The sequence below is a fragment of the Etheostoma spectabile genome, chromosome 12 (genome assembly GCF_008692095.1).
Source record: "Etheostoma spectabile isolate EspeVRDwgs_2016 chromosome 12, UIUC_Espe_1.0, whole genome shotgun sequence".
In the NCBI taxonomy this organism is placed as follows: Eukaryota; Metazoa; Chordata; class Actinopteri; order Perciformes; family Percidae; genus Etheostoma; species Etheostoma spectabile.
Window position 1 is genome coordinate 18772965 of NC_045744.1, and position 12902 is coordinate 18785866.

The 12902-nt window shown below is 42.6% G+C and overlaps 1 protein-coding gene across 11 annotated transcripts in view; it reads right to left on the reverse strand.

Moving 5' to 3' along the window:
• Nucleotides 1-663: 663 nt before the first annotated feature.
• rnf220a (ring finger protein 220a) overlaps nucleotides 664-12902 on the reverse strand; it is a 167379-nt gene continuing 155140 nt past the window's right edge. For 5 of the 11 annotated variants that reach the window (XM_032530624.1, XM_032530622.1, XM_032530620.1 and 2 more), the window contains 5 exons: nucleotides 10869-10980; nucleotides 8425-8619; nucleotides 8140-8210; nucleotides 7958-8032; nucleotides 664-2529 (listed from right to left, as the gene is read on the reverse strand). In XM_032530624.1, the coding sequence (XP_032386515.1) occupies nucleotides 2475-2529; nucleotides 7958-8032; nucleotides 8140-8210; nucleotides 8425-8619; nucleotides 10869-10980 (508 nt within the window). In that variant the 3' untranslated portion in view covers nucleotides 664-2474. The remainder of the gene's footprint in view (nucleotides 2530-7957; nucleotides 8033-8139; nucleotides 8211-8424; nucleotides 8620-10868; nucleotides 10981-12902) is intronic. The other 6 variants (XM_032530629.1, XM_032530628.1, XM_032530627.1 and 3 more) reach the window with 2 other exon arrangements.

Below are 12902 nucleotides of genomic sequence, written 5' to 3' on the forward strand. Positions count from 1 at the left end.
TAGTACAACTTTATTCTCCAAAATGTGGCACTGATACTCTGTTGTACTGACACAATCCTTTTGTGCAATTGGTGATATCCTTGGGAGAACTTCGAATCAACAAAAAGTTAGAGGATTCACAATGTCAATGCAACATTGTAGCATCACATCCGTATGCTTTATTATGGAACCCACTTGACTTATCAGGCAAGTCCCGCCCTACGAAGCAGCTCTACTGGTTGGGGTCAGGCATTGACTCGAGTGAGTAAGGTTAGCTGATTGGTCAAGGGTTATGTCTTGAACAAATCAGGTTATGTAACGTTGCGTAAGCATGGACCCCTGGCCAATAGTAGTGTGTGAATGCTATTAAAAGGTGGGTCTCTCCTAGAAGTTGCATGGGTTCCATAGTAACGTCATAATGGCGTCCTATCCTGTAAATAACCTACAAGGATGTGTACCTACATGATGAGCTAAATCCAAAGGGAATAGAGCTATAAGACAAGAAAAATGAAATAGTTCAATAGAGACAAACTCATGCTTTCCTTGCCACAGAATGATTTTGGACCCTATAAATGTATTTCTGAAAACAAAAGGTGAACTGTGGGCTGGGGATTGAATTCAAACACAAAAGACATGCAAGACACCACACAAAGTCTATTAAAAATGCACATAAACAGAATAAGCGTCTTTTGCATTAAGGCCATCTTCCTTAGCTTTATTTCAGTTAAAACAGGAACATTTCTCTTTTCTATGTCTTATTTTACAGCCCAGATTGTGTGAACAAGACCACTCGTGGTATTTGAGAAGTTTTATTTTTTCATTTTTTTCAGCATTTCTTACAACAATACAGACGTCACAGAATACATAGTTTTACAAACACAAAGCACACCACCACCTTGGTTGCTGCTGCTGCCGTAAAAGGGAAGGGGGAAATGCTGCGGGGTTTTGGAAGTTGCCAGTTCAGCCTTGGCCATTCCTCTTTTCCAGACACTTCCCTCATCTGTTATAGCTAGAAAGAACCTGCCCTTCGGGGTTACCATTTTGGAACCTTTTTGCAGCATAGCAGTATGAGAACAATGAAAAAAAGCTTTCTTTTGAGACATGTAGGGGTAAAACAAAACGTTTCTTAACTATGATCTGAGCATGATGTTACTCCAACTGAGAGGAAGCAGAAATGGAAGTCAAAAGAAGAGGCTCAGAGCAGTCCCATTGTTCTGCTTGTTGCAGTCAATCTTGGGCAATGGGAATCTCTCCATTCTATAAAACTAACAAAAGATCTTTCCTTGCTTCATGTTCGTTTTTCAAGGTACTCTGCAGAAAAATGACACCACCTAAATCTTGACCATCTAGTCTTGAGTAGTTTATTATTACTTAAATGTTTTATTCCTGTACAGTGAAATAACAGATCTTCAAATGATCTTTTTTTTTTTTTTTTTTAAATACAGAAGGCTTCTTTTATTCCAGCCATTTTTTCCCCAAACATCATTCCCAGACCCTTCCAACTTACAACAGGACTTTGATATTATATACTTCTGTGTGTCTGCTGATAGTAACATGTGTGCGTGTGTGTGTACATATGTGTGTGTATGTGTGTGTGAACTCTATGTCATTTACACCCAACATTGTAAACATACATAGAACTATATTACATGTGCTTGCACTGCATCTTGGAGGGGGAGAAATTTTGGTTTACTTCACTAAAACACCACAAAAGAGGGTAAACGGGGATAGAAGGGCTCGCGAGGAGAAACACAAGAGGTGGAGGAGTGTCAAACTCCTTTTCAAGCTTGTGAGGTTATTCTCAGTTTGGTTGAAAGCTCAGTTTTAGTGGACAGGCCCTTTTTTAATTCTTTTAAGCAATGGGGGCATGAAGACAGGATTTTTCTCTCTGGGATAGGGAACAACTAAGAATAAGAAGCTTTCCGTCCAGTCTTCAAGTTAGAGCCTGTTGTCCAGCACCTTTGAAATGTCAAAGAAGAGCTAGAGGGGGAAAAAAAGAAGTCTTTATATTCTGTATAACGAAGTTCCTTTCAGGTCCAGCAGCATGACGCTACCAGGTCTCAGCAGGGTTTAGCTGGGCGTTGGGGGTTCTCCACTGACTGCAAGTCCTTCAGTGGACGATACCAAATGTTACATGTACAGAGAGTCATGAGAGGAAACAAGCCCGTTGAGCAGTGGAATGACAGGTCTCCGTCTTTTTAATAAAACTTTTTTTGGGTGGGTAGCCAGGCAGCCAGCCAAGGAGTCAGTGAGTTCTGCTCAGTTATTCAATTTCATCCAGTTTTAACCTCCTGAAAGAGCCAGTGGAGTCTCAAAGACAGCCGTCTTGTCTCTGTATGCTCTTGGAGGGTTTGGAGCTAGCGACACAGGCCACGAGAGAGGGAAAACAAATGAGGATCGACGGGGAGGGCGATGAAATCCGAGATGAGAGGAGGAATGGATCGGAAGGACGAACAGGCGGGAGGATGGGTGTGCTCTTTACAAGTAGACGCGTCTCAGATCCCCGGGTGAGGTGATGGTGTTGCACTGCGGGCACAGCTTCTTGTTCCCCTGTGGTAGATGGAGAGACAATGGTTAGCTTTGTTGCTTAGAAAATGACTTAAGCTCAGTATAAAATGCCATCTAGGTCACTCGCAAATGCATTCACTCAGAATTATAGAACTGCAACTCTCAACTCTCTTCACTTATCAAACTTTGCAGCTTCTCAAATGTGAGGATCAGACACTGTAATCTGAGCTGATGATGACGTATGAGACTGGAGGTTAAAGGCACTCTGTGGAGCTTTTAACCACTGGTAGCGCTACACACCAATGTGTTCTATGAGAGAGTACTCTGTTTTATTTGCACCTTGCTTTGGAACCAACTCTTCCACAACAGAGCCGAAAGCAGCGTTAGTTTCAGTCCGACAAAACAAGCAATTTGAAGATGTTACCCTGAGTTCTCAGACTCATTTTTCTCACTGTTCGTTCACATTTGATAGACTACAAACAAGTGTCAAATTTAGCACCACGAAAAATTACCATTATTGCTGTTGTAGAAGACTCGTTGAACCAAGATCTTGCACTATTTTGTGCAATTCAACCAATCTGTATAAGGGCACCTGTATACAGTAGGTGTCTTATGACAGTTTACCAGTGCTTGACAGACGAGCCTAATTGTGTCATATAACTACTATTTCCTCAATGTGAATGTAAGCCCGCCTGTTAGCAGCAGAGCGCCATCTCACAGTCCTCCCCTCAGCCCTCTTCCTCTGCACTGCTTTGATAGTGTGCCATCTACAGTAAAGCAGCAGGTGATAATATGCAACACAATCTGACTGGGTGGTCTCCACCACTGTCCTCCCCCTCTCTGTCTCCTCCCCGCTGCCTCTTTCCACCAGTCAGCTTGTTCCTTTTCTTCTGTTGGGTGGTTAACTGCTGGCTGCAGGCACATTCCTGCAGTTTTTACTGTGCTGCTTTTGCATTAGTTACAGATGTATAAATAAATTTAAATTGTCACAATAGATTATGTAAATAAATGAAGTTGAGTGGTACATCTGGTATTAACTAGGAGAGGAAGCTGCAATTGCTTCATTTTATGTTACGAATAGGGTCGGGTACTGAGACCCGGTGCTAACGGCCACTATCTACCGGACCGGATAGCAATGCGGATTTTGGTGCCTCATTTCGGTGCCATTTTAATGCCCGCGCTGCCCTCTGACGCTCCGAAACAGACGAGGCAACAGAAGCATCGCTGCATGTGACGCTAGTTAACACTACACTTGGCCATAACGTTAGCCTACCATAAGCTAGTAGCTGTATTAAACACGGTTAAATTCTCTGACAGCTAAACGGTGTAAAGTGTGTCTACTTCATTATAGAGGATTCCAACACGTCTGCAGCTTAAGACATCATCTAGCTTCACTATATGGCCTCTGCCTGGCCACAACACAGACAGGACAACGGTGTGTTTACTTTAAACTGGTAAGCCTCGTGGTGCATTCAAAGCTATTGTAAAACACCCAATTCCTATCTAGTGGTTGTTTTGTCCGTTTATCAATGGTAGGTAGTAATACCAAAGTTGGTTCACGATAAATTGAGATTTTTCTCGCATAAAAGTCTAGGTGGAAATGGACGTGGCCCATATCAGCAGGTGCAGCTGAATTCAGGGAACACGTGGATATGTGGATTTATTATGTGCAATGTACAATTTGGGAGTTATAAGGGCAAACACAAGGCCACCTAGCAGGGGAAGAGGCTGAATGTTTTAGTCCCTGCAGGGATCTGGACCAGTCTGTAAAACGGCAACCCGCCACCATGTACGGTTTAGGCTGTAGTATCAGTTTTAGGCGAAGAACGCTGACGGCGGTTGCCAGCCCCCTCGGGCTTAGACCCCTAAGAAATCATAAAATTTGACCATATGGCCCAAACAAGCCGTTCTTAAATGTTTTTTTTCTTAGAACCGGTAAATCCAAACGATACCCAACCCTAGTTATGAATCCTTACAGCTATGATAGATGTCCTGGGCAACAAAACATCCCAGATTCAAAAAGTATCTCTTTGGTATGTGGACACTTTCATCAGTCCACTGTAGTGTGTGGGAGTTCAGCCCCTCCCCCCGAGAAATAGTGTGTGTGTGGGACATCTAACACAGGTACAACAGAATGCAGAGATCTCATAACTGGGGCATCTAAACCTTCAAAATCCTTGCTGGTCAGTTACAAATGTACTGACCCCGAAGATTTATAGGCTTCTTTACCTGTAAGCCACCGAATAAAGTATCTGGAGTGGGTGCACAGACTTAGGTAGTCTGAAGGACGAACACATACACACTCGAGAGGACGAAGGTGGTGCAAGAGTCTGACAGATCTCACACACTCCTGCTAAGAGGATTTGTGGCTCCAGAGTACTAAAAACAGTCTCTTTATGTCTCAAGAGAGAAGAAAGAACAAGAAAGAAAGTGTGGAGGTGAAGAAGAGAGGAAATATGAAGAATGTGTTGGAACGTCTAGGATGGTTTAAAATAGACACACACGTTTGTACAGTAGCACTAGCACTGGGTTTCAGATGTTTTGATACTGGTGCTGAGCGAGTCCTCTTGTTTGTTTGCACGTCTGTCAAAGCTGTGTACTTCTGTTTAGTGCGGGTGCTAAGTGTGTGTGTGTGTGTGTGTGCCCCCGTCATGCTGTGCTCCAGCTGCCTTGCTCCAGCTGCCTTTCTTGTTAAAGCGGTACATGGCTGGGCTGACGTTAACTAGATTCCAAGGCATTTACTTTGATCAGCTTGGCCCGCCCGTTTATATAGCTGTCTCCAGGCTATGAGTTTAATGCCCCGTGCATTAGACCTGTGATGGCAGCGCACGCACACACGGCAGATGGAAACAATGGGCCTCATTCAAGAATGATTTCTTATGGTCTCCCTTAAAACATCCAATAACAGAAAATTAGAAAACTCCACAAGCAATTTATAAAACATGCACAGGTGGTTTTGTTTGAACCCACATGACGTTCTTCAGGAAGTATTGATCTTATATTGGACGTATGTTCCAGACAATCGTTAGCATACATCTAAAGGCCAAATTAAACCTTGAGCAGCAATCCTCAGGGCCATTTTCCTTCATAGTCTTATTTTACAAATTGAAATAAATAAAATTACCCATCAGGCATGTGGCTTAATCAAATGCCAAAATTGGTTAAGAATTTAAGCATTCTTATATAATAACAAATATTGTTCACCTGCCTGGGGACCAAGGTTATTATAAGTTTGCATTTTTCATTAGTTTTTATTCTTATTTCGTTTTGACTTTTTGTTTTCAAATTCAGTTTAGTTTTAATTAGTTTATTTTTTATTTTTTAAAATGCTTAGTTTTGTTTTTGTTTTTATTAGTTTTAGTCTTTTTTGTCACATTGGTTATCGGTTGGGGGATTTTTTAAAGGTCAAAAAAAGTATTGTGTAATAACATCATACAATTTTAGAAATATGTATTGACATTGTATTCAACAATAACAACAGCACATAAAATATTGAATTGAATTGAATATGGTCATACATGTGTAAACGGTCTACACACAACGTGCAAAATGTGCAAGTGACGCGTTCCAGGAAAAAAACCTAAGTAGCCAATAGACTAAAGAAGACAGACAACAGGTCAATATTTTCCACATTGTCACAGCCCTAATGCCTACGGGAAATGTCACTGTCGGAAAGATAGAACATTATTTGCTCTATGAAAGACATTAACAAAGACAAAAACTAGGGACATTTACTCGATAATTTTATTTTATTTTAGTTAGTTTTGCAAACAGACATTACAGTTTTAGTTTAGTTATCGTTTTTCCTAATGCATCGTTTCTATTTCTATTTCAGTTAACAACAATGTTTTTTTCCAAACCCAGTTTTTGTTATTTTGTTCGTTTTCGATTATATAACGATTATAACCTTGCTGGGGACTGGGGATGACAGTTGTATTATTTATATAATGCACCGGATTTACATTTACATTAGAATTTACATTTATTACACATGGTCTTTGTCAAATAAACTTGTAAATAAATACAAACATCAATCCAAACACTGGGCAATTTTGGTACTACACAGGACTTGAGACAAGACTAAAAATCTAATGCCACACAAGTGGCCAGCATTCCAGGAAACATGGAGGCTCCTTACCACTAGTGGGGCAGGTTGTGACCTCTGTCAGTCTCAGCTCTACGCTGGCAGACTTCCATCAGTCTAAGCTAGAAAGTACTTAGATGTGCTTGGTACCCTGGCGTTGTCCTAGTAAACCAACATTAGTTATGTTCACATTCAAGTCATTTATCCGTTTATTTATTTATTTGCTTGGTTAGTGTATGTTTTGTGGAATAGGGGCAGATTATACAGGATTAATCTTCTTTTCTGCTCCTTTTCATTAGGGACTTGAAACTTTGTGTTTGTATTCAGTTGTTTGTTTGATGGATGAAATAAATTTATATAAATAAATAAATCCTCTTGGGGCCGTGTACAAAACCTCATGGCCATCCCTCCAATAGTAGTCAAGAACTTCTTTGAGCCACGGTGGATTGAAAGACATGCCTCGCCCTTTCTAAATCCACAGGATGCAGATCTCTTGTGGTTACTATAAACACATAACTCTGGAATTGTTTATTTTGCAGTTGTCAGTTATGTTGCAGCAATTCTACACGATTCATAATGTCTGCCCCTCTCTCTGTGTGTTTATTCCTGTAATTGTGCTAAGAGTGTTTTTAAAATTGCTCAAGTACAAAGTTAAAGGGGAATTGCTTGTTAGTAATTGTTGACGTGCGTTACAGCTGGCAACTGATGTGTTCATTAGATGGATAGACTAATAGACAAGTATATACAGAAAACAAAGAGGTGAGAGAGAAAAACAAAACAATGAAAGACGTGGAGAAAATAAGAGATAACAACAGGAAATCAAAGACTGGACTGTTTTTCCTTCCAGCAGCAGAAAAACTGTGCTCCATTTACCACATTAGCACCAGCTAATTACACACTACTGAATATATTAGACTAACTAATAACCAACAAAACCCCTGCCTGCCTGCGTGTGTGTGTGTGTGTGTGTGTGTGTGTGTGTGTGTGTGTGTGGTGTGTGTGTGTATGTGTGTGTGTGTGTGTGTGTGTGTGTGCGACCCAAGGCACTATGTAAAACTCATTGGAGGTTGGAGTTGACTACTTTATTCCAACATTTTAACAAGCCTTTTGGGGGCCATTCCATCTAAGCTTTTCCCTTACTAAGAACTGCAAGTGTTTGCATTGTGTGTGTGTGTGTGTGTGTGTCTATAGTGAGAGAACAGGTCATTTGATAAATATTCCATTTAAGTTTCTCCCCATGGGGCACAGCTACAGAGAGGAGCTCACTGACTATGAAATGAGGCTGAAATAACTACATGTCATGAGGAGCTGTCCTGCATCACAGAGGTGTGTGTGTGTGTGTGTGTGTGTGTGTGTGTGTGGACAACTGTGCGTGTTTGTACGTACCAGAGTCCTGAGCCAGCATTCTTCACAATGGACGTGCCAGCACTGGATGGAGGTAAGCGGCATCGTGTAGGAGTCCTAGGGACAGATAGTGAGAGCAAAATGACACCAAATTCAAAGGACACACACACACCAGGTAACAACAACACTGGACATTCCCTGACCAACAGCACCAAACCACTAACCATGGAACGACACAGCCAGAAGCCACAGAACCACTGAGCAAGGCAGCATTGGGAGCAACTGAACCGGCAACCTGCAGGTCACACACACACACGCACGCACAGACACGATATCGGGCAGGCAACGAGCAGAGACGGAGGGTAGCAGGTAGAGGGAGGAGAAGATGAGGGAGAAGGCCATGAATGAACCCAATCTGATGGGCGCCCTTTTCTTTTCCTCTCGAAAAGAACGGAGAGATGATGGAGGGGGAGGAGGGGGGGAGGTGGAGGAGGGAGGGAGTGCCTTACCCTCCGTAAGGGCTGTGGGAGGAGCCTCTTTATGCCGCTGCCGTAGCCACCAATCACAAGGCCCCTGTACAGGCAGTACAGGCCGAGGGGGAGGGCCTTAGGCTTCCTCTCTCCGACCTCATTGGCCAGTGGCCGGGGCCCTGGCCACACCCCTAGGCTCTTGATCTCTGCACCTGACTGGATAGCAGGCTTCCTCTGCGGAAGGGAGGGGTGGGGGTGGGAGAGGAGAGGGGGCGAAAGGTGGCAGCTAATCATAGAGGCGGGATTGTAGTGATCGCGCCCTCACAAACACCACAGTGCAACGAACACCCGTGTGGACAGACGCACAGACACACAAAGACCCACGCACGCACGCACGCAAACAAACACACGCAAGCAAATATATACACACACACACACACAGATGCATGAGAATGCGTACGGCTTGGACAGCTGATGAACTGCTATAAAAAATGCTTGAGGAACTCTCCTACTGTATTCCCACTTTTGTCAAATAATGAGAAATATGAATGCCAATCACTTGGCTAAGTTGCTTAAAGGTCGCTAAGAGACGGAAACTAAAAGTCAGGCATCTCATTGGTTAGTGCAAAATATAAGGATTTGTTTTTACTTTTGAAACAAAAACTCATCATTATCCACTGAAACCTCTTACACAACAATGGCTGTTTAAGGGGCTCACTTTTAATCAATTTGTCTTGTCAATAACCATTAACTAAAAATATATTATCACCTTTATAAAAAATAAATTGCTTTTATATGACTAAATTTACTTAACAGGACATGTTGTGTTTCCCTTCCTAGGATGACCAGTAGATGGGGGTAGAAATCCACTGATGACACCAAACCACAGCACTGAGCTCGTGTCAGAATCAGCAGGGGATAAAGCTGAGGCAACTTGGCTACAACAGGAGAACACTTGTTTTATGCTTTCATACAACCTGGGCATTGGAGGGTTATGATCCATGCACAACAGGAGGATGCAGTGGAAATCTCCAGTTTCTCTAAAATGCTTCCTGATAGCCAACAAGCGAAAGCACTGATGACTTGTACATCAGACACACAGTGACAGGGAAGGAGAGACGAGAGAAAGACAGACAGAGGCCGATTAGATGTAAGACGTGTGTGAGTGTGCGTGTGTAAGTGTTGTACATATATTTGTGTTCCTCTGTATGCCTGAATGTGTGTGTGAGAGAGATGAGGGACAGTGACAGATGAGCGAAGAGGGGCCGTGTGTCTATGGGGCAGTGAGTGATCGATCGCTGTGCCTTGCCCTCCGTGTCACCCCGGGCACCCAGCGACCTTTAGGAAGCGCAGGCGTCAGTAATTACCCACACACACACACACACACACACACACACACACACACACACACACACACACACGATGCCGACGCTGCACACTGTCCACAAGCTTGAAAGATGCGAGGATGGGTCCTTTACACAAAGTGGAGAACACAAACTCTGATGGGGGGGCGAGGAGCATGCAGGTGCAGTCATATCTCAAGCATCTGATGGACATGAATATAGAAAATGTCCCTCATCCTGCCTGATATTGTCATGGATGAACATGAGGCTTAGACTATTGATCTGGGAGTCCAATCAATCACCTACACATGCTGTAAAGCACAGACCAATCTTCACGCTTTACAATGCAACACTGCTGTTACTACTGATACTGGTGTATCAACTAGACATAAACTCTTGCATGTGCTTCCTGGTCTTTAATACATCTTATATATATATATATTATTATATGGCAGAATCCTGTCAGTTTTTGAGGCATTTCCCACTGGAGTCGTTCATCCCAGCACACATTCAGTTTCAAAGCTTGCAAAGCCATGCAAGAGCATAAACCAACACAACACGACAGCAACACCACCACTCCAACACTTATAAAGCTACTTAGACATCCACAAACTGGGAGAAATGAGATGCATACATGCACACTTCAAGGAGTATCCAGAATACAACACAATACACTTCACAAAATGTAACAGGAGTGCCTGTTGCCCAAAGCGAGAAAAATAAAATAAAATCAAGATCTTTGAGATATGGTCACATTAATATTTTTATCCAAATAACCTGCCACTGCAGCAGTTGTGCGAAAAAAGGCAGTATTTGAAGAAGCCTTTGACACGGAACCGCCCATTATGACATATTTGGCCTAATAACGCCGGTTTTGGAGGATCCAGCCACCGGATTGGGCATAGAATTAGTGTGCAACTGGTTGGAAATTTGCTAGATTGGAAGAGGGTGCTAAAACGAAAAGCAGCATCCTCCATGGTGGGTTTCCTCAGGGATTGTGGGAAAGCTAGCTACTACTAGCCCTAGCACAAACTAGCAATCCTCTAATCCGCATTATTTTAGTGCCTCCTGACAAAAGGCACAATACTTCCTTTAAGGGTTGATGTGAACCGAAAGCAGTCATGTGAATGTTATACTCACCATGCAGATGAGACACTTGTATCGGTCTCCTCTCAGTATCTGCCTCTCCAGCTCTCGGATTCGAGCCTTCAGAGCCTCCATGGTGGTAGCCGTGGACTCCTCCTCCGTTACCCTGGGGGAGAGGAACAGAGAGAAAGAAAAGAGGGAGAAATGCTTAGTGCTAAAATTATGACACATATAGTTGGGTATGAGAAAGCGTGTAACCATTGACAACATTAAGTCAAACTACAGTAAGAAAAATCATAACACTGTTAAAACCACAGTAGTGTTTCAGGTGGATTTTTTGGAAAACGTTCTTTGTTTAGACCGACACAAAAAAACTACAGGAAATTGGAAGGAAATCACCTGTCTCTAACTTTATTGTGTAAGCTCAGTTGGTAGAGCGGGCGCCCATTTATAGAGGTTTACTCCTCGACGCAGCAAGCCCAGGTTCGACTCCAACCTGTGTACTTTTGCTGCATGTTGCGTTTGGATAGATATATATACATATACAAACACACGCACCATCAGTCTTGACACTCTATTGCACTCTTTTGTGACCCTACTATATCTAAATATGTGTTTGTTCCGCCAATGGGAATTTAATTTACTACCATCTTTACATAAGTGTGTCAATTTCTATTTGTAGCCCACTGATTACGGCCCTCTCTGCAACACAAACTTGCTCTCTGTGTCAATCTGTATGTAGCATGACATGAGTTGTTTTAAACATTGCTTCCTGTCTCTGTGCAGCTCAGTACATAGTCGTACCCCCCCCCCCCCCATTTTATTTTACTAAAGGCCCTACCTTACAATTTTAGCCCCTTCCCTTGCTCATTCCCACCATCTTTGAAATTGTAAAGTGCCCTGTCCTCTTTTATCTCACATCTCCCACTAATCATTCATCCACTGCGTCTAATCGCTTTTGTTTTTCCGTCTACCCATATATCCATGTATCCCTCTCAATTTATTTCCTTTCCTCTGTATTTATTTCCTCTTCTCCTTGTGTCCTTCGTCCATCCCTCCTTCATTCTATGCACCGACCTCCCTTTCTTCCTGCCTCTAAGCAGCCTCTGATTAATGTGTAGCATGATAACAGAAAATGTGCATTTAACACTGTCCGACAGCATATGAAGCAGCCATAACTAAATCAATATGGCCGACGCACAGACCACAACGCTGCTGATGATGATTTGGAGCAGCGAGACGAGGCAAGGCGGCCTGTGTTTATTATGGCCATTCACTCGTTCTCTGGCAACACGCAATAGCAGTGTGTGTGTGTGTGTGTGTGCGTGTGTGTTAAAATGAGAGTGAGTGTGTGTGTTTATGGTGATGTGGTCATTTTGCAGCCTGATAGCTAGCTGATCTATGGTATTGATCTGGATGGGGAAGGACAAGCGGAGAGAGGGAAGAGAGGGTGAGCGCAAAATAGAACGATAAGTGGCTGTGTGTGTGTGGCTGTGTGTGTGTGTCTTAGCGTGTCCTAGGATATGGCTTTATTTGCTGCATCCTCAAACAGCAGGCTACAGGCAAAGCAAAATAAGGATGGATTCTCAATTTCCTATTTAGACAGGTTTCTGTAAATCCATTTGACTGTGTGCAGAATGAGTAGATTTACATCTTATTTTTTTTTATTCTTATCATCAAAAACTCATTAAAAATAAAGTGAACATTAAGACTTATTTGAAGATTGAATTAAAATTAAGCTGCACTGTGGAGCTGAGCAGAGAAGCCTTTGTTTGCAGTAAGTTCAGTTTATTTTTGGCAGAGACTTGTCCAGGAGCAATGAAAACTCTCTGACCCCGACATCGGATACAGCTGTTGTTCCTCATTCTTTCTGTTACACCTCTTAAAGGAGAATTCAGGTCAATTTTAACATGTAGGTCTGTTTGTTTTTTTTAATTAGTAGTGCTGTCAGTGGCGAGAGAAATGAAAACAATTGGTGCCGTGTTATCCTCCTGCTAGCATAAGCACCAAACAGGCTTAAACAGGGCAAGTTTTAAATGTGTTTTAGCCTCTTAACATGTTCAAAATGTCATTACCAGTGCCTACCCA